We start from the raw sequence: 22888 nt of genomic DNA on the forward strand, positions 1-22888 counted from the left end.
AGTGTAGGAGAAAAGTGGTCAAAAGTGTAGGGCACTGCCCCCCAAGTCCCCCTAATAGCCGCTACTGACTAAGTGATATAATATTTAGTGATGTTCCTTGTTCTCTGCTCTTTTAGAGTGCACATGATGTCACTTAGCATACCTCGACATATATCTGATCTAAGTCGACCATCGTCGTCAACAAGTGACGTCATCATGATGAAACCGCACGCGGAACTGACAAAGTCAAAGTCTACAGGCAGCTCCAGCAAGAATTTCCTGCCGATTTCTCCTCACTTCTTCTGCAGGATGCATCCTTATCATGTCATCTTCAACAGGTAGGGTATAATGTTTGTATTTCGCTCCTTACCACTTTAATCATTTATAAATAACTTGTATGGCTGGCTGTCAAACTAGCATTTGACAGAAGGTACAGTAACATGAAAATATATTCCCAGGTATCACTACACAGGATAGAGCAAGTACCAGACTGTGGATGCTTGACGTTTGTTCTAACAATCGTATAACTACTTCCCAAAAATTAGACGTTTTTTTTTAGAACAAACAAACCTATACTTTTATGTACATAATAATTTATATTAAGAGGGAATACATGTTAACAAATAAATGCAACATGGTAATTAACATTGGATAATAAACGTTTTCGAGCAGGCCTTATCTCCAGGAAGCTATCAACTCGGGGCAAGCACCGGCACCTAGCGACCTGTTGGGTGGGATGAGTCAAGGCAAATGGATAATAAATCTTTTCCTATTCCCACAAAAATAGGCAATAGTTAGGATGGAGAGTTGAGTGAACTAACCGATCTCTAACTACGCACTGGTTATCACAACTTCATCACTTTCCATGGTAATCAACATTGCAACATTATGTATTATTTATAATTTACAAGGTCCTTGTTAAGCTGGGAGTACTAGAAATTATTTAATATTTAAACATCCTGTTGTTTAGACTTTGCAAAAACAAATACTACATGTTCATCAAGTAAAAGTAGAGGAAATAAATTTAAACTAGTCTTGCTTGAAATTCATCAAAACGAAAAGAAAAATAAATATTTCTGGAATAACGATCCAAGAGCCATCTATTGGCAATCGTTTCACCCTTTTTCACGCACGAAACAAGACCCAAGTATTATTTTTCGAGGCAAAGCGTTTGTCTTTTGTTTCACGATTTAAAGAGGCTCAATATATCCCAAGATGTTTCCATGTCAGCAAGCTTTCATTTATACTCCCGTTATTCTTTTGTTCAGGATTATCTCGCCACTCCTCTTACACGGATCCTTTGTATAATAGACAATTGAAGACTAAAATTGGTAAACGCTGTAAGTGCCACACTAATTCAAACACCGTTTCCACTTTAAACTGTGAAATGTGCCATGCTTTATAATGTGATAAATGTGAAATGTGGCTGGTAGCCCTCTAAGTAGTTCAAAGGGCGTGGAAAGATGTCACTAGTGTGCACGTTCTTACGGGCTGATGTGCGGAACGATACGATTTCCCAACACTTTCGCTTTAGGCACCTACAACGTTTACCACTTTCAGTCCTTAATTGTCAGAGTACTCTCTTTGTTATTCATATTATCCCTTCCGTTTCACCTGCTTTCGTGTCTTATACCTTTGAAATATTACATCGCTGCACCGCGGGAGTTGCAATTGTAAAGGTGGATATAACAGTCACATACACTTCTGGGTTGTAACAATTTCACTCGCGTTCAATAGGATCATTACAACCCATAAGTGTCCATTCCATGACTGTACATAGCTGCTTTCTAGGGGGGAAGGCGGTTATTTTGAACTTTATTCTCTCAAAAATGGCAATTGTAAGGGGATTTTACATTTACCACTCTTGTTTTCCCGAGTTTTTCTTTGCTTTTATTTGAAAATCTTGATTATCTTTTTTCAAAATTTCGGAGGGAGCTGCAGCCGCATCAGCCCCCCCTATGCGTACGCCTGTGCATGGCCGAGAATGCGCAAGTAATGTCTTGAGAGGAGGAAATTTGAATTTCGGACAAAAATGTTCTTATTAAGAAGAACAAGGCGTAGGTATACCGTGCTTATTTCTTAGTCAGAATGTTACACACACACACATCAGTGGCGTATGCTGAGTCAAGGAAGCCACGTTGCCATCTAAACGGTTGTCAGATTATAAATTTATAAAAATTCAGGTTGCTAACTCCTAATAATTCAGGCTGTCAACTCCTTATAATCCAGGTTGCCAACTCCTAATAATCCAAGTTGCCAACTCCTAATGATCCAGGTTGCCAACTCCTAATGATCCAGGTTGCTAACTCCTAATGATTCAGGTTGCCAACTCCTAATGATCCAGGTTGCCAACTCCTAACAATTCAGGTTACCAACTCCTAATGATCCAGGTTGCCAACTCCTAATGATCCAGGTTGCCAACTCCTAATAATTCAGGTTGCCAACTCCTAATAATTCAGGTTGCCAACTCCTAATAATTCAGGTTGCCAACTCCTAATGATCCAGGTTGCCAACTCCTAATGATCCAGGTTGCCAACTGCTAATGATCCAGGTTGCCAACTCCTAATGATCCACTTTGCCAACTTCGGAATCGCCATTATCTTCTATTTCAAATCAGCTTAATTCACACAGTTTCTAGAAGATTTATCTTCATTATTTTACTTTCTAGGTTTCAGGCTTAGCATATAGCCTAGCTAGCGTAGAATATACGCTGATGACACACACATATACATATATCTACAGGGTGTCATTAAAATGGTGCCCAAGGACCAAGGAACGCTATTGATGACGTCGAAACAAACAACTTACAGTGGCCGCCATTGTAAGGACTCTCACTCTCTCTCTCTCTCTCTCTCTCTCTCTCTCTCTCTCTCTCTCTCTCTCTCTCTCTCTCTCTCTCTCTCTTTCTGTATGTGTGCGAGCGTGTGTATCACATATTCCGCCTAAGAAACAAGCATGAGAGACTCATATGAAACTTTGTCAAGATTAGGGAATTTACTCTGTCATTCTCCATTGGCTTGGAGTAAGTTATATGTTATGCGGAATCTGCCAGGCACTCGTAGAGACGGGTCTGGGGTCTGAAGCCTAGGGCTTTATGTAGAGAGGACGCCATTTTATTTTTAAGACGACAAAGTCAGAATATGTGACGGAGAGATTTACACTGGCGTCGATTAGGGGGATTAGAGGGGGGTGTCGTGTCGTTTGCGCAGAGGCTTCTTATCGGTTCATTTCCGCCGTGACATATGTCAACACCTTCCTCGGCTGGTTTTCCCACAATCCAGAGTGTCATCACCGCCACGCGCACGTATGTTTATGGGCATATGTGTTTTAGTGCATAAAGTGGACTTAACACATAAAATCAAACGTGTCTTTATGACGTTGCAAAGCTGTGTTTACACTGAAATGTTAAACCTATCCAGAGAGTCAAATATGACTTTTCTTTACTTATTTCAAAAGACGTTACACAGGATTACTTGTATCAATTTTATTCCACAACAGAAAATACAAAAATCAGCATCAGCCTATTAACTATTAATCATTTATCGTTAATCGTAAAAAAAACATTGTAAATACAGTATTGTTAAAATATTGAAAGCATTCTACAAGTAAATGTACACTTTGGAAGCAACATAAATGTGCCAGTCTATTACACTTAATTATTATACACTACATAAAATCGTCAAAAACATTATAAATACGGTGTAATTTTTTGCAAACATTATATACGTAATTCTTGTAGGTATGCAAATGCTCGAAGGCATTCCAAGCGTTGTTTGTATCATTTCCATATTCTCAGCCATCTTGTGGTCTCTCTCAAGTCTCAGTTTTACTACATAAATACTAATTTCCCAATGTATATCCCTCATATATATTTTCATCTTACATTCATTTACCAATCACCTTCCTTTTCAATCGAAGATAAACACAGCTGGAGCTGGGCAACGTCATAAACACACATGCGCGCGGCGGTAATGACACTCCGGATTGTGGGAAAACGCACCAAGGAAGTTCTTGACCTATGTCGCGGGGGAAATGAACCGATAAGAACCCTCGGCGCAAATAACTCGGCGCAAGCGACACGGACTCATTGGGGGGCACTTTCCCCCAAGTTTTTGCAACTTTTGCCCGCGCACTATGGCCTCTCCTTTCTACCAAGAGAAAGTAAACAGCCCTTTATCCCCCCCCAGTTTTGACACATAATCACCGCTACTTATTGGGAGAGTTATATTCTTTTAACCCACTGCTAGAATTATCTGTTTCCATAGGTAGTAATCGTGCGTTTTAAAGATGTTCTTTAGACACTAACTGAAATATTCTTAAACATCCTAAACTTTTTCTTTTAAATCAGAAATACAAACTACGAGTCTTTAAATACAGGGTGTACCGTTCATTAAAGGTGTACCGGTTTTATATGGGACACCCTGTATAACTTTTTAAATAAGTTTCTCTTTGTTTCCTCATTTCAAAATGTGTAAATCACAAATCATGGCATAAAACAAAAACATCGATGGACGCAATGTCGGTGTTTGCTAGCACGCGGGGAAAGGGGGGAGGGATCACCTGAGTAGAACGGCGGGGCTGTAATCCGCCAATCAGCACTTGGAAAACACTGGCCTCAATCCGACGTGACGACCGCTGGCAGACATATGACACATGTCCAGCCGACAGACTATAAGATCAGCTCGTCTTGATGGATATCCCTAAGGGAAATAAAGCATGAAGTGTAACAGATTGATAGATGCTATGATGCCCTGTGAAAGTTGATATTGTTCTTAGTTCGCAAAGTACTAAATCCAACAATTTTCTTGTGTCATTCTCTTCATTGATCAAAAACATACATTAAGTTTATTTTCTGGGTGCAGTCCACTAGCGCACAAAAATGCGAAAGTATGCGCTAGTGGTGTATGAAAGGTGGCAGGAGCGCACAACATGCAATGCTGCGTTGCCATATCTATGATTGTGTAATGGGTGACCTGTGTAGAGGATGATTTTAATTTCATAGAAAGTCAAATGTCAAGAAGTATTACACATGTTTATTATAACAAAACTTTCATGAATACAATGAATGACTTTGTTTGTAACTTTTTTGTTAACGCTGAAAAGATACCCGATAACTTTAAGGAATCTTAGAATATAATGAATATCTTTCTCCGATGAATTGAAGATATCCATGTGCCTCTGGATGAATACCTTCGTTCGGTTAGGTTAGGTTAGGTTCGTTGATTAAACTGCAACTGTGATTGGCCGGGAACAAATAGCGTAATTTCTGTGCGGTCCGCGTTCTTTCAAGGGGCCCCTTGAAAGGCAAAAACAGTTGACACAACGTGGCAACATCGCCAAAGATTCTGTGCGCCTTTTGTTTGTGCGCTCCCGGCCTAAGGCCTATTTTATTGCTTTAACAGTTACTGAATAAAATTTGTTCATAATAATGTTATGTGCAAAGTACTAATCAATCACTAATAGTATATGTGCAAGGGAGTTTGTAACATTGGAAAGCGTCAAAATTTGGAAATATGTATCTCGCTTTTCAAGGAAACAATTATGAAGGAATATAGTTGCACTTCCAAACATAAAAATTGTTATTAGTGTTCATTCATATCAATTATAAAATTACACTTTCTGTATTTAAAGCACATGCATGATGTTTACAATTTTATTACACTGAAACATAATTGTATTAACAATTCTATCTATTACAACTTACTTACGATGAGCACATTGGAGATGTACAGTGGGATCCGTGAGTATTGCCGTGCAAATTGTCCATGGCTATTTTCATTAATTTTCTCTCACATCCTGTGTGTTTATAAGCGATAGATTCTTATGTATGCTGGTGCTGAAGTTGTCAACAGCTTGTTTTGAGTTTTCTGAAGCTCTTATTGGGTTAAATAAAGTGCACGAACATGGTGATGGACATTTTAAAGTCAATCAGTTAGTCCACATATGCCTATGGATAATATATTGAAGAAAAAAATCGTATAAATCAGAAATTTGCCTAGCAATTTCCCTTGAACTTCCCAATAGCATAGTGGCTAATGCTGTCGATTGGTGGTCAAGAGATCCCGGGTTGGGTTCCCGGTTGAGGCACTTGAGAAACAGTTTCGATTTTTGAAAACTGCGGATTTAGGGACGCGCAAATCTTACACTGCACAGAAATCACTCCGCGTGTAAGAACAAATTGAACCTTTTGACCGCTAGCGTATAAGTGTAGGCATGAATCTGTGCACAGGTCGTCGACATTTTCCCTAGCATTTCTCAGTCTTCAAGCAGGATAAGAAGTTTACGACGAAAAATTAAACCTTGAAGATTGGGATATCGGCAGCACAGGATTTTCCTCAACCAGGAAGAGTGGAATAGTGTTCAAACAGTCGTTAGCCCGTTCCCAGGGGGAGCTCCCAGACTTCCTTGCAACCATCACCTGATGACGTCATTCCAACCGGAAGTAAAATTTAGAGGAAACGAATTTTTCGATTCATACATATCGACGCAATTGGTTAGTTACAAATTTTCAATCTTGTATTCCTTCGGCCTGACATCTATCGGCCACATAACGAAATATGACGAAACTATAAGGTTTCTCTATTTCCTGCGGAAATTAGTACGCTGTTATAAAAATAATTGCTTTCCCAATCAAATTCCCTATGCATTTGATCCGACTGCTGCGATATCGAAGCGTTATTGAGTGGAATAAGAAAGAAGGAGGTGATTTTTCTTCGTCGCCGACTCCGAGTCACGTCCCACCATCTTCAAAGGTGACGTCAGTTCCACAGTGATGGCATTACGTCCGCTGGTAGAAGGAAGATAAATCACACGTGTTCAGGATCGGCTATCTAGCATCCACCGCAAGTATGAAGTCGATGTAAACAATCCCACGTGACCTGTGCCTGGGTGGACACAAATCATTTTTGTTAATTTTTTTATTTAAACCGATTTTTTTAAAAAAACACGCTTAAAATGCTTGTATTTTTTTGGCACCAACATATAGATATATGTTTTTTTATAGAAAGGCTTTATCTAGTAAACGGCTCTGTAAAATATTTGAACAATTTGATTAAAGCAAATAAAAAAAAATATATAAATAAACACTTTTCTGTTTCCGATATGGTACCCACTATGGAAAAGTTTGTTGAGTGTCTTAATGAAATTATAATAATTTTCAGTAACTTTTCTTTCAGTGATAAACATTCTGGATCTGCTCTATAAGTGTAACTTAAAATATTAACTATGGTCTTTGTAGCTAAATTTTGGAGAATTTTTTAGTGATAGTTTCAGAATGGTAGTTAGTATCAGCTGCCATGTTCATTTACAGTTTAATGATAATGACACTATTTATCGTTTAACATGATTAGTATTTTGTATAACTTTCTACACAAAATGCTTGCTATTTTTGCCTATAAAAATTATAGAATTTTAAATTAAGAGAAATGTGTGTTTACATTTTTATCGCGGAAGGACACGTGCTTATGCTGATTGAATAACAGCAAGAAATCTTAAATCGTCTTTTCGAGATTGGAAATGAATGATCCATATTTTTTATGTGACGTCACAACTTTAAAATATGTCACTGATATATTATACTTTTATGAAAGGACACGTAAATGTTGTGTTGTTATATGTAATATTGCACCTTGTTTGTAATGTATATCTTTTCTTTAATGTTTATTGTATTTTATGCTCTATTATGAGTAGTTTAATGTATCTTCATGTTTGCGAGAGTGCACTATACGAATTTGTATTTCTAAACATGTGTAGATGTCAGTTTTGTTCATGGTGTCCTTTTGTAGATAGTGAGTGATTCATCTGTACTTGAATCTGTGTTCTCGAAAATAGTATAAAAGCGAGGATATCGCGTAAGTAATATCACACTTTCGCCACGGATCGACGAAACTTTTAAACTTAAAAAGAACTCCTTGGTGTTGTGCATACATCCTGGTATGGTAGTTCGGGGCGCAAGCTAGACCTATGTGATCATAGGTACGCCGATAGCCATGCATTGATGCTATGCACAATACTGCAACCATTCTACGTCAAATAATAAAGCTAGCCTAAGAGTAGTGGGGGTGACTGTACAACCAGGACAACTTACAAGTGTAGAAAAGGCGAGGCTATTTGATTGAACAATCAGATTTGCTTACACTTAAAACAAAGCCAAGAGAGGCCTATACCCCAATTTTTCAGGTGTGATATGCTCTGATTTTTAAGAAATTCTGAATTTCTAGTGTAGAAAAGGCGAGGGCTCAACAGATAGATTTACCCATACTTAAGACAATGGCAAGAGGGGCCTATACCCCAATTTTTCAGGTGTGGAGGTTCGGGTTTAAGTCCTCATAAAATGTGAAGCCTTCCTTGATGGCAAAATGATAATATTGTTGTCTTGTAAACAAAAGGCTCAGGGTTCGAGTCCTGATAAAATATTTAAGATTGAAATACATGTGGCAAAATAATATGTCCACAAGTGAGATTTTGAGAATAATTACTGCTAGTTGATAGCCCCCAGATCTGAAAACCTTTTTTCTCCTCTGCTCAGACAGATTCGGCCATGTATGTAAAAATTATAACTGTATGATTGTTGTTTATAAACTTGTCAAAAATATGGTTTTTTTGTATGAAAACATGCAATCCTGAATACAATTCTGGTTTTGTCTTGTTCTGTTAATATAAACACAAGTGAGACTTACAGAATATTTATTGTACAGTTCAAAATCCAATTTTGAATTGTATTTAGTTGATATAGAGATGAGGTTTTAAACCTGGTGAAGTGTGTTGCACATCAGCAAAACTATCACCAAAAACCTAGTTACTGCTGTTGTTTGGGTATAAAAGCACCAGCTCAGCTATTAACTGCTGAACCCAACTGATATTTTTATTAAGTATAAAGTTTTGAATTGAAGCCCAGAAAATCTTATATAATAAACAACAAGAAAAAAATGCCAAAACAAAAATATTGCAATCAGTGTAATAAAAATATATCTAGTTCTCATTGGGCTAGGCATTGCCGTATTTGTAATTCTAAGAAATGCAGAAAAGCTACTAAATTGTGCCCAAGATGCCATAAAATATTAAGCAAGGCATATTACAAATGGCATAAGTGTAATTCTTATGTACAGTCATCAGCATTGCCCTCACAACCATCCACATCTGGTCTGAAAAGAAGGCATGAAGCCCCTCTTAATGCTAGAGCAGCAAAGCAGCCACGCCATGAACCTATCCATAGCAGTTTTAAAGGCCAATTAAAAGATTATCGGTTTATATCAGAGCCAAGATGTGGCATTGAGAATTTTTTGAACAGTATAAATTCTGATCTCCAGGCAATTCTTAATGCACAAAATGGCTCTTATAAGCTATCCCTTAAATTGTATACTGAATATAAGAAACCAAACGGCACAAAATTTATACACCCCCACATAACAGAAACTGTACCTGTATATTCAAATGCAAATTCGGACAGAATAATAAGCAGATTGATAAATCAATTGAATATTAAACACTCTGAATTTGCAGCAAAAGAGTCAGGATGGAGCCTATGCGGCTCATCACACAAGTTATATGTTAATGTTTCTGAATTCAGCTCATTGCAAGGATCTACATATGTGCCATTACCTGCCAATATCAAAAACAAAACAGCCGTGGTTAACATAAAAAATAATGACCAGAAATGCTTCTTGTGGTGTATTTTAGCTGCTTTGTATCCAGTTTCAAGCCATCCTGAGAGAATAAGTTATTACAAACAGCATGAACATGATTTTGATGAGGCAATGGAGGGTTTGGAATATCCAATGTCTGTTCAGAATATTGATAAATTTGAAAAAAAGGCCAGGCACATCAACGGCAAACAATTATCTATTAATGTATTTATTTGTTCCACTGGCAATTGCCCGATAGCACCTCTCAGAATCAGTACAATTGATGATGATTCTGCTGTTCCGATTGATCTGCTCTTAATTGAAGGGGGTGATACATACCATTATACTCTGATACACAGTCTTGAAGCTTTAGTGAGAACACAGCTAGACAAAACTCATACAATATTCAAGTTGTGCAGAAGATGCTTAACTGTATTTTATGGTCAAAAAATGGTAAAAGGGGTTCGGGAAGAGAATGCAGAAATTGCTAAAAACAAGTTAATTGAGCATCTGAAATACTGTGGTAACCATAAACCTGTTCATATGATGATGCCCAATCCAAGTGAAAATTGCAAATTCAAAAAGTTTGAAGCCTTGTTGGAACACCCAGCATATATTGTCTGTGATTTTGAATCGAATCTCAAACCTCTTGCATTCTGCAATCCAGATCCTGAAGAATCTGCAACTACACCATACCAGCTACATGAACCTTCCAGTTTTTGTTATACAGTTATACAGGATGGTGTAGCTAGTGAGCCATACTTATACATGGGACCAAATGCCATCAAAATATTTGCAGATAAAATGGAAAATGTGTGCCATAACATAGCATCTAACATCTTATTAAAATCAAAGCCTATGTTGCCTTTAACAGAGAAACAGATTGAAGATTTCAACAATGCAGAAAAATGCCCGGTATGTGATTGTGAATTTTCAGATACAAATATCAAGGTTCATCACCATTCTCATACAGATGGTAAATTCAAAATGGCCCTGTGTAATAGCTGTAATATTCAGATCAAGAGACCAAGATTTGTCCCCATATTTTGCCATGGAGCATCCAATTATGATTTCCATCATCTGATCAGGTACGAGGGGTTTGAGAAGCAGAATTTAAATATTTTAGCTGAAAATGATGAGAAATATATATCTATTAGCAAGATAATTAAAGTTGATGGTGTTCCTATTCACATAAGATTTCTTGATTCTTACAGATTTTTACCTGCTAGCCTGGCCACACTAACCACTCAATTACCTGATGATAAATTGAAAATTACACATGCTTTGTTTCCAAATCAGGACCTGAAATTAATTAGGCGGAAGGGTGTATATCCATATGACTATGTTACAGATTTTTCTAAATTTGATGAGTGTTCCCTGCCACCACAAGAAGAGTTTTACAGCAAAATCAGAGGATCTGGAATCACTGATGAAGATTATCACCATGCTCAATTGACGTGGAACAATTTAAATTGCAAGACATTTGGTGATTATCACATGGCATATTCGAAACTTGATGTAACCCTCTTAGCTGATATATTCCAGGCATTCAGAAAATCTTGCATGCAAAATTATGGACTGGACCCAGTGTATTTTTACAGTGCCCCAGGTCTAGCATGGGCCGCAATGTTTTTGAACACTAACATGCATTTGGATCTGATCCAAGATCAAGATACGTATCTGTTTATGGAGAAATGTATAAGAGGAGGGATGGTGCAATGTTCCCAGAGATATGCCAGAGCAAATAACAAGCATATTCCCAATTATGATCCAGCACGGCCATCAAATTATATAGTGTATGTAGATGCAAACAGCCTCTATGGTCATGCCATGATGCAAAAACTGCCATATGCAGGGCTTGAATGTGTTGAAGATTTCAATATTGAAGATCTTCAGGACTTTGATGACATTAATTATGGCCTATTCTTAGAGGTTGATCTGACAATTCCTGATGATTTGCACAATAAATTTTCTGATCTGCCCCCAATTCCCGAGGTTCAGTGCTCACCTGGCTCTAAACAGAAGAAGCTCATGATGACACTGGAGCCAAAACAGGGATATGTCATATATTACAAAAACCTCCAGTTCCTGATGAAACATGGTGTTCAAGTGACCAAAATTGGAAAAGTTTTGAGGTTCAGGCACTCAGAATGGTTGAAACCATACATTGATACAAATACAGAGCTTCGAACATCTGCAATGAGCCAATTTGATAAGGCATTGTTTAAATTGATGGTCAATTCAGTGTATGGCAAAACAATTGAAAATGTCAGAAAACATACCGATGTTAAAATAATTACTGACCCCAGCCGGAGCAAAAAATTGATTGCAAAGCCTAATTTCAATTATAGAAGAATTTATGATGAGCACATGGCACTTTTCAACATGAAAAAAACAAAGATTAAGTTTGATAAACCTATTTATGTAGGGGCTGTGATATTGGAATTGGCCAAATTACATATGTTAACATTGTATTATGATGTGTTGAATCCTTTTTATGGTGATCGTGTAAAATTGATGTACATGGACACGAATAGTTTTATTCTTGATATTCAAACAGAAGATGTTTATCAAGATATAGCACAGCCTGAATTGTTTCAATATTTTGATACCAGTGAACATACAGAGATTCAACCCCACAACAAAAAGGTGCCTGGCAAGTTAAAAGATGAGACACTTGGTGATGTTATTGTGGCATTTGCTGGGTTAAGAGCCAAGATGTACACTTTTGAAACATGTAGTGGTGTTGTTGCCAAAAAGGCCAAGGGCATTGGCAGAGTGATTGTGGAAAAAGAGCTCCAATTTGAAGATTACAAAAATTGTCTCAAATCATGTAGCACAATCAGAACATCAGAAAATAGAATTCAGAGTGTGGATCACTTATTGACTAGCAATATTGTAAGAAAAGTGGCTCTGGACCCACATGATGATAAGAGATGTATTTTATCATGTGGCATACATACTTTACCATGGGGGCATTGTGATTTGAAAAATGGAAATCAATGCCCAATTACAGAGCATGATTTGAAATAAATAAACATGCCTATGAACTTATTTGGGTTCAAAAAACAAGATATCTATCCTATTAGACACAAACACAGTATCAATAAATTTATAATTTAATAGAACTGTGCGGTGATGTTGTTATTGGGAACAAGCTTCAAATCATGGATAGGTGATTGTTATGAGGATAGATATTAGACACAGACACAGAAATCAATAAATTTATAATATTCTTATACCTGACAGAACTATGCAGTGATGCTATTATTGGGAGCAAGCTTCAAATCATAGATAGGTGATTGTCATGAAGATAGATATTAGATACAGATACGGAAATAATATTTTCCATAAATCTATACTCAATATCCCTATACCTGACAGAGCTGTGCGGTGATGTTGTTATTGGGAACAGGATTCAAATCATGGATAGGTGATTGTCATGAAGATAGATATTAGATACAGATACAGAAATAATATTTTCCATAAATCTATACTCAATATCCCTATACCTGACAGAACTGTGTGGTTAATATTATTAGGAACAAGCTTTAAATCTTACACAGATATAGAGCGGAATTATTATGGATAGGTGATTGCCATGAGGATAGATACTCAATATCTCTGCTGTTATTGGACACAAACACAGAGAATAAAATATCCCTATACCTAACAGAACTGTGCAGTGACGCTGTTATTGGGAACAAGCTTCAAATCATGGATAGGTGATTGTTATGAGGATAGATATTAGACACAGACACAGAAATAATATTTATCCATAAATCTATACTCGATTTAATAGAGCTGTGTAGTGATGCTGTTATTGGGAACAGGATTCAAATCATGGATAGGTGATTGCCCTATACCTAACAAAGCTGTGCGGTGATATAATTATTGGGAACAGGATTCAAATCTTACACAGATACAGAGTGAAATTATTATGGATAGGTGATTGTCATGAAGATAGATATTAGACACAGAGCCTTGCTGAGCTTGGAATTATTATAGATAGGTAATTGTCATAAAGAACACAGAGAATGAAATTGTAAATCTATACTCAATATTTTTTTGACAGAGCATTGTTCTTTTATAAACGTTTCAACATACGTTCCAGCAAAACTGTACCTATTAGGGTATGTATTATTCACATCTTATCCATAACATATCAGCAAGGGTAAATAATATTTTCAAGGCAGCCTACACAACACAGCTCTGTTAGAGATAGGGATTATGACAATAACAATATCAACAAGGCTCTATATCTATGTGTGAGATTTGTGCCTACACAACACAGCTCTGTTAAAAATTCATAACAGCACAGCTCTGTTCAGCATGGTAGAAATTGTATAGATGAGAAGAGAAATATTTTAATAGTACTCAATATTCTATACCTAACAGAGCTGTGCTCTGTTGCTGTTATTAGGTATGGTAGATATGAGAAGAGAAATATTTTAATAGAAATCTATACTTATTTTATACCTAACAGATCACAGCTCTGTTCAGCATGGTAGAAATTGTATAGATGAGAAGAGAAGAAGAGAAATATTTTAATAGTACTCAATATCCTATACCTACACAGCTGTACTCTGTTGCTGTTATTAGGTATGGTAGATATGAGAAGAGAAATATTTTAATAGTACTCAATATCCTATACCTGTTGCTGTTATTAGGTATGGTAGATATGTTACTCAGAAATTGCCGAGAGAATAAAATATTGCTTATTTCTACCCAACAGAGCTAGGTAATTAATACTCCGGCTGTAAGTTTTTAGGGAAGTTGAGAATTGCCCGGGCGGTGAGTATTTATTCCACAGCACTGTGGCAGGAAGTTGAGAACTGCCCGGCCGGTGAGATTCCCCAGCACCACGGTGCGGCGGGGAGTTGAGAACTGGGTCGGGGAGCTGAGAATCAATATATTGATTAACAACTTCCTGCTGCACCGCAGTGCTAGGGAATCAATATATTGATTCTCAACTTCCCGCCGCACCGTGGTGCTAAGGAATCTCGCCGCGGGGCTAGGGGATTCTGGTTTGAATCATGCATGTGGGACTGCAACAAGTACTTCTCGGCAAATTTATTTCTGTTCACTTATTCAAGTCGCGGTGACAAAAATTGTACTTGAATATGTTTCCACAGGGCTGGGCTGTATTGTGACAGAATATAAACTGCTTATTTAATTCAAGCTTGGTACCCTCCAAAAATTTCTCATCGGGATGCACAATTTTGCCCCTGACAACATGACAGAACCCTGCTTTTTTTTTAACATTTCAAGAGTTCTGGTATAGGGTCTCAGGAACAGCCCTGTTGTGGTATGTATATGTCATATACATATATACTAGGTCCTATTACTTGGCCATGCACAACAATTGTGTCTCCCAGATCGGCACTCACAATTCCAAACATTGCAGGGTGAATTGCCTCTGCATAATTTTCCGAGCAGGCATTATTTTTGCTACAAATCACAGTGGGTGATCCCACCTAATACACAATACCTATGCGGGACCCATCCAGGCTGTCAGTCATAACCCATTCGGGTATGGGATTTACAAAACATAGATTATAATTGGGTATTTGAGGATAACAGATATTACTGATATTAAATTTTGACATTACCGGAAGAATATAAACATACTCAAAACACACCTCTATAATATAGGATAGGCTGCAATAATCTGGGTGTATGAGATGCCTTATTGATTTCACATGTTTGTATTTTTCAGGCTCTCTTGTTACAAACACCAGAATATTGTCCCTGTACTTGTACTCTGCTATGTAGGGGTGGAAATGCTCGGCTCTTCTAACCCGTCTCAAGTGATTGTAATGCGGGCAACCATTTATAGTTAATTCCATTCAAAATTCCAAAAACACTATTCACAGCAATAATAAGATTCTAGGTCTTGACCATAGTGTTACACCCCTATCACATCAGTATGTAGAGATTCTGCTTGAACACAACATGAGTTTTGTGGGCAGAACCTGTGCCTTGCTGAACCATATTACATAGGATCTGTAATAGCAGTGAAGCATGAATGCATCTATTCTATAGTGATATACCTGTGATTCATGGTAATATATGCAATCACCCAGCCCTATGCTTACATACCCAAAACTATGATCCCTGTCAAGCAACCACATAAACTCTATCTCATTCCTAACTGCAAAAAAATCATACTCTGATAGAGTTGAAAATTCATGCCTTATAGAATCAACAAGAATGTCAGATTTAATATACCGTGCAATGTTTCTTCTGTCAAAATATGTTTGCATTTTGGCACCCTATAAAAACAAAATGCCAAATTAATTTACATAGCATATCCCCAAAACAGAATCAATACATTCATACCTGCACTCATACATATTAACAACTGATTGAGTCACAATTAAATTGGCATCTTATAGATTCTATATTGTTCTCAGATATTGTTCCCAATTGTTAAATCTTCAAGCATAGATTTGAGATCTGTTTAACACAACTGCTTCCCGCAACTGCACTGGGAATAAAATATGCCGTTTTGGAGAACAATCACTAGGCAAGAGGCATTGCATTTTTTGAAATTTTCTGCACATAAAACACATAAATAGTTCGTTCATAGATATAAGATTCTTATCAAAATTGTAAAAGGTTTCAGGGTTGAAATCACTACCCCTGTACATAAGATTGTCATCCTCCTGGTGAAATTCTAATGCATTGAAATAGTTTCTATCTGTTATGTCGTAGCGATGCAAACTGAATTTGAATCCGGAAATCATATAATTTGAGTACCACCTTCTTGTATAATCCACATCGAAGAAAATAAAAAAGCCATTGATCCTTCCCCCCTTTATATATTGATATTCCTCAAATGGGGTGATGTCCCCCAGACTCAAATATTTAAATTGCTTCCCACAGTCTAGAACCCATTGAATCTCTGTTTCATTTCTCGCACAAAACAAATCAAACTCTGTAATTTGGTGGAATCTGAGCATGATATCATCAAGTACAGACTTGGATCTAATAAATCGGGATATCAAAATATGTTTGCATCTGAAGTTAGAACAACTCTGAGTGTTAAATTTGCATGCCGCATCTGCATCTCACATTAAAAAATCCCCACTCCATGATTCTTCCCACACAGTCCAGGCCACAGTATTTAAATTTGTGCCATATGAAGTACAGGACCATTTCATTCAGTCCAAACAACAAATATCTAAAATCCTCATAGGTATATATTCTGTCATCCCCATTATGTTGGAAATAAAATGGGAGGCCCATTGTGAAACAATATCAAAATGCATACAGATTAAATTTGTACGGTGAGAAATTCCTGCAATATGTAACAAATATGGGTCACACTTTTCTTCTCTCCCCATATTATAACATGATCCCAAACACAGAAACAGTCACATGGATCCATTTTGATAGTATCCCCACAGATGAGGATAGGAAAATCCTCAGAGAGAAATTTCCAAATTTAAAATATGTCACTGTGTATCACAGCTTGTACTCACCAGAAGATATTTGTAATATTCCAGATTTCTGTAAAAATTTGAAGAATCTAGGTGTAAATTTGTACATGATCACATCAACCATGAGGCCATGAGTCTCGGCATTACAGCAGAGGATTATGGAACATATGGTGTCTGTGTTTAATGCAGTGCATTTTCTTGTTTTTCTTGGCTTATACTTAATATATGCAGCCATTCAATCTGGATGTGCCATGATCAGAACAAATATGTAATCAATGCAATATCAAGTTTCACCGCATTGCTTCAATCAATTACAATAGTTGTAAATTTGTGTCTCCTTATCAATTATGGACATGATGGATATAGAAGAGAGCATATTTATTGCTAAAAACAATGTTGAATCCCTGCTCGCATTGGATGTTTTAACCTATGATATAATAGAGCTCGGTCCTATTAGGTTTAAGATGTTTGCACAGATTGTAAATAAAATAAAATATGCAAAACTTGTAAGAGCAACAATTATAAGCACAATTTAGAGAATTGAAAAACTTCACACAGAACATTGATATATTTTCATTCAGCCAAAATTATATCCATTCCCAGGTATCACCAGTATAGGTCAAATGATGGAATAATATATTACAACCCAACAAATATTATAAACACATCACCTCTTGCTCAAATATATCATGCAGAAGCTGAGATAGACCCGCTTGTAGAATGGCTTCACTTTTATGAACTTCCAGACAGTTTGGATTCTGTTTCAAATTTCAGGAACCTGAAACACATAAGCTTTGGGAGTTTTGTTTGCAACCCGTACAATATTATTTTTTCCTACATTTATAGACAATATATTGCACAGTCCCGAACTGCTGAAGCTCCAATTGCAGTATGTATGATATGGAATCGTGGAACTCCATGCCATCGCTTGGAATTATGATTTTATGCAGTGCGTGCCTTGTGATATTAATTGTATTAGAATAGGTGTGACAGAATCCAAGGACTTAACATGTTCCACAGCAATGCTGTACTACAGAATCAATGCTGATCTTAGAAACAACATATTCCCACTCAAGGAACTTGAAATTGTTAGTTGTTAGCACGTCTCTGTGCAATTTTCCTATTTTTTTTGTCAAGTGTGATGAGCAAATTAAAATACTCACCCCAAATCAGAAGCAGAGCAAGGTAATGTGAGATATAATATTTGTATTGAAACAGAGCTTTGTATTTTGTGTAAAAACTCGAATTATTTAAGTCCATCTTGTATTGAATGAGCCAGAATTGATATTGTTTTTAAGCAGGTACATAATCAACTCATTAAAATATAAACCAGAATTTACATCCAATTTTCCTGCCTCATCAAGTATGGAAATTGTTGTATCATCAACAGGCCCCCTGCTGTTTGTATAAATTCTATGATCATGGAAAAATTTGTAAAACCTAAATTTTTCTAAACTTGAAGTACTTTTTGTAAAAAAAGCAACATATTTTCCCCAATGACAATGCAACAGGTATGCATCAATTCTATGCCAGTATGTATTGGATTCAAAATCATCATATTCAGAACCTAATTCTATGCTCACATACCCAAACCCAACATCACTGTCAAGTACCCATCTTGCCTCTGTTTCATTTTGCACTTTAAAAAAATCATACTCTGTTAGATTTTCAAATTTTTCCCTAAAACAATCCAACAGGTGGTCTGATTTTATATATCTTGCAATGTTTCTTCTTTCAAAATATGTTTGCATGTTCAGGTATCTATATTTTATTGCATTTGTTGTTGGTTTATTATATATATTTCCTGGGCTTCAATTCAAAACTCTATGCTGGATAAAAATATCAGTTGAGTTCAGCACTGTGCTTTGTGTGTGTGTGTATGTGTGTATGTGTGTGTGTGTTAATATTTTTGGCTTTGGTATTTATATAAAATTTCTTGGGGATCAAAATTGTTTTTTAAATCTGCATAAAAATGGCTCGGGTCTGTGTGTATGCAGGAAGAGGCAAGATTGAAATCTGCTTGGGTATAATTTTCTGAAGCCTGTACCTTATCACAGCATAGCTCTGTCAGAGATAGGGACTGTGTTTCTTCATAATTATTATTCTTGTCAGTAAACAATTCTACAATAATAGGCTCTTCTCATCAGTGTAACAAATTTCCTGTCTTGTTTTACATGCAGTTCCAAATCCCTGCTCATCAGTGCTGTAGAAATATCAGCCAGGCTCGGGTCTGTATGCAGGAAGAGGCAAGATATTTGTTTGAAATCTGCTTGGGTATAATTTTCTGAAGCCTGTACCTCATCACAGCATTGCTCTGTCAGAGATAGGGACTGTGTTTCTTTATAATTATTATTCTTGTCAGTAATCAATTCTAACAAGTTTAATTTTTAATAGGATCTTCTCATCAGTGTAACAAATTTCCTGTCTTGTTTTACATGCAGTTCCAAATCCCTTCTCATCAGTGCTGTAGAAATATCAGCCAGGCTCGGGCAATACTGATATGTATTACACACCAGATGAATTCAAAGCACAGAGACCCATGTTTGTAATCAACACTTCAAAAAGGAAACAGGTTGTGGTGAATGACAGGACAAATATTAAAATTATCTGTGAATTCCATGAGGCTTTACCTGATGACACCATATGTAGTGTTATTCTTATAGGTGAAAAATCGTATATTTATGACGTAAGAAATGAGAGGGTCACGGAGCAATTCTAGAAGATATTTGCTCTATTGTCCTGTTGTACAACACACAAACCTCAGCTGTATATCAGCTAGCGGTGAATATCTTATGTGTGGGCAGTTGTATATATTTCAATCTTATACAGGACTCGAACCCAAAGCCCCTGATTACAATGCCACAATATTAACACGTCTCCAAATAGAATATGCCCACATTTTACCGGCTTCTGAAGATCTTGATACAGACAAAATTGGATTTTGTTTCTGTCATAATATTTTCCAAGTGTCTGCCTAGGTTCATATTATCAGAAGAGAATTGTTTTCAACATGAAGAGGGGCAGTTCATTGCCACTGGGTCAGAAAATATGTATCTTTGTCTCTCAATCTTTGTTACATTTTTCTTGTTACAGACATGTTACACGCACAGAAAGATTAATGGCCTCTTCAGTGAATCGCACAGAAAAATCATTATTATTCCCTTCTAGCATGTAGATTTTATCTCTTGCGTGCCGGCAAGACATGGAGGCAATTAATTATGCCTACCCACTTACACAATATATTGTTGTAAAACATTTTTTACCAGGTTTTCAGATCTGGGGGCTATCAACTAGCAGTAATTATTCTCAAAATCTCACTTGTGGACATATTATTTTGCCACATGTATTTCAATCTTAAATATTTTATCAGGACTCGAGCCCTGAGCCTTTTGTTTACAAGACAACAATATTATCATTTTGCCATCAAGAGAGGCTTCACATTTTATGAGGACTTAAACCCGAACCTCCACACCTGAAAAATTGGGGTATAGGCCCCTCTTGCCATTGTCTTAAGTATGGGTAAATCTATCTGTTGAGCCCTCGCCTTTTCTACACTAGAAATTCAGAATTTCTTAAAAATCAGAGCATATCACACCTGAAAAATTGGGGTATAGGCCTCTCTTGGCTTTGTTTTAAGTGTAAGCAAATCTGATTGTTCAATCAAATAGCCTCGCCTTTTCTACACTTGTAAGTTGTCCTGGGAGTACAGTCAACCCCACTACTCCTAAGGATTAATTTGGAAATAAAAGGCTAAAGAGCAAATATTGGCTCAGTTATCATTGCATATCTCTTGGTGTGGTAGTTCGGGGCGCAAGCTAGGTCTATGTGATCATAGGCTTGCCGATAGCCACGCATTGAGTTTATGCGTTTTTAGTTGAGTCAATTCATTGACAAAGCGAAATCCTCGCCTTCGTCTCAAGTATATTTGCATTATAATTGCCATATATAAAGAAGAAAACCTTTAAGTTTATCTACTGCAGCAATGTGGTTTTATTTCTCCGTGCTGTGAATATTGTCTTTGCTAACACTATCCCTGTGCCTGAGAGGAGTCTGTGTACTTCACCGAGTCTCATCGTTCACCGCTGATTATTATTAAGTTATTATTAATAAATATAATAATACGTTAAATAGTATAATCATACAGGTTTGACTTGAACGTATCAAAGTTTAGACTATTGAATTTCAGAAAGAAATTCAATAAATGCATAGGCAAAGTGATCATGTAAATCCTGCTTCAAATGTCATAATCGGTTTTCTTTTGAAGTCACTTGGCCAGGGTTATATATAAATATATTAAATATATATTATATATATAAAATATATTTTGTCGATGGTCCTCATTTAAAAGCCTAGTTTTCGGGATAATTAAATAATATTTCGTCTATAGATAGCAACTTTCTACATTCTTGAATCTATCATTTATTAGTTTATGTTCTTCTCTTTATATTTTGTTTCATTCAGACCTTGTTTTCAGGCACAAATGGCAATTATTTTAATAAAAATCTCAATTTTGTAATAGTCCGTAATTCTTCGTTCCCTTAATTCACTTCTTCAATAGACATTTCTTAAGATCCGAAAGCGTCATAATCCTTATAGCGCACTTAATTTCAGAGTCCCATATGTATTTACATATAAAAATACACATTATTTCGTTATGCATTTCTTAATGATACGTCGCTGCTCATTAAATGTTGGCAAAACTTATACGTTGCTGTTCATTCTTATTTGGTTTCTGATTTGCTAATAAGCGGTACTGGACTATAATCTGAATTAACGAAACTTAGAATGGCATTGGTATCTGTCCGATTAGATATTAAGCACAAGGGTGCCCGCAGGGGGGTGGAAATATCTGGAAACACTTCATACAATTCAAATTTTGAAATTGTAGCGTGAAAACATGGACGAGGGGTGCGGTGAAAGACAACAGATTAAGTGTGCAAATTATTCTAGTGCTGCGGATGCTATATGAGAATTCTCTAAACTGGGGAAAAGCATCACTTCACCTATCCTCCACTTTAAGTACTGCTGCCCCCCCTGAGAAATATATTGCGGGTGGCCATTATTAAGCAAATAACGTCCAATTATAAGCATGCATAGCATTTTGGTAAAAAAATCTGCATGTGAGGTTTAAATGAATGGAAACTAATTACAGCCAAGAGGCCGCGGTGGCTCTGTCGGCAGATGAGTCATCTCCTCCTCCACCCCCGACACGTGGCGCTTGATTAATTAACAATAGCGTCACCCCTCGATACTGAATTAAAAAAAACATTAATCATAATTAAAAATGACAGATAGTCGATGAAAAACGACGCGAAGTATTTTTGATACTACTAGAGAGAGTTTCATAAACATGCAATCTCTCTCCCGATTTCCTCTGTATTTCTCTCCCCATTTTGGTAACAGTACGGTATAGTGAAAACACATTTCTTCAAATTTACAGGAGAAAACACCTTCGGAAATGAGTTTCTGTAAACTTTTGGAAGCTCGTGGAAGTGTTTTTCTCCCTTCGTTCAACTTATTCGGCCGGTAAATCATGTATTTTTCGACATTAATGTATCTCCGATGCACGATAGCTCTTGCCACCATTTCCGTCGATTACGTGAATCAAATGTTCCGTGCGTTCGATTATGTAACCCCCTGTTAGTGTAGCAACCACGCGGTAGTTTTACAAGATGACGTGTAATTTAATTTTCTGTTTGCCTACCCTAACTGAACCTAACCTAACCTTCCGTGAATGGTTTGTGGATCAATTTTCGCTTAAAAACCTTCTGTGAATAGTTTGTGCGGCATTTTTCGGTTAATAAGTTTGGAAACACTGCATAACAGCTGACGATAGACAAC

General features: G+C 36.8%; 1 protein-coding gene across 1 annotated transcript in view; it reads left to right on the plus strand.

Moving 5' to 3' along the window:
- The window catches only part of LOC145999733 (guanylate cyclase soluble subunit beta-1-like), a 192772-nt gene that overhangs the window by 113383 nt on the left and 56501 nt on the right, over positions 1–22888 (plus strand). The window contains exon 7 of the mRNA XM_083137012.1: positions 117–317. Within this exon, the coding sequence (XP_082993138.1) occupies positions 117–317 (201 nt within the window). The remainder of the gene's footprint in view (positions 1–116; positions 318–22888) is intronic.

The sequence above is a fragment of the Lepisma saccharinum genome, chromosome 15 (assembly GCF_977018435.1).
Source record: "Lepisma saccharinum chromosome 15, izLepSacc3.1, whole genome shotgun sequence".
In the NCBI taxonomy this organism is placed as follows: Eukaryota; Metazoa; Arthropoda; class Insecta; order Zygentoma; family Lepismatidae; genus Lepisma; species Lepisma saccharinum.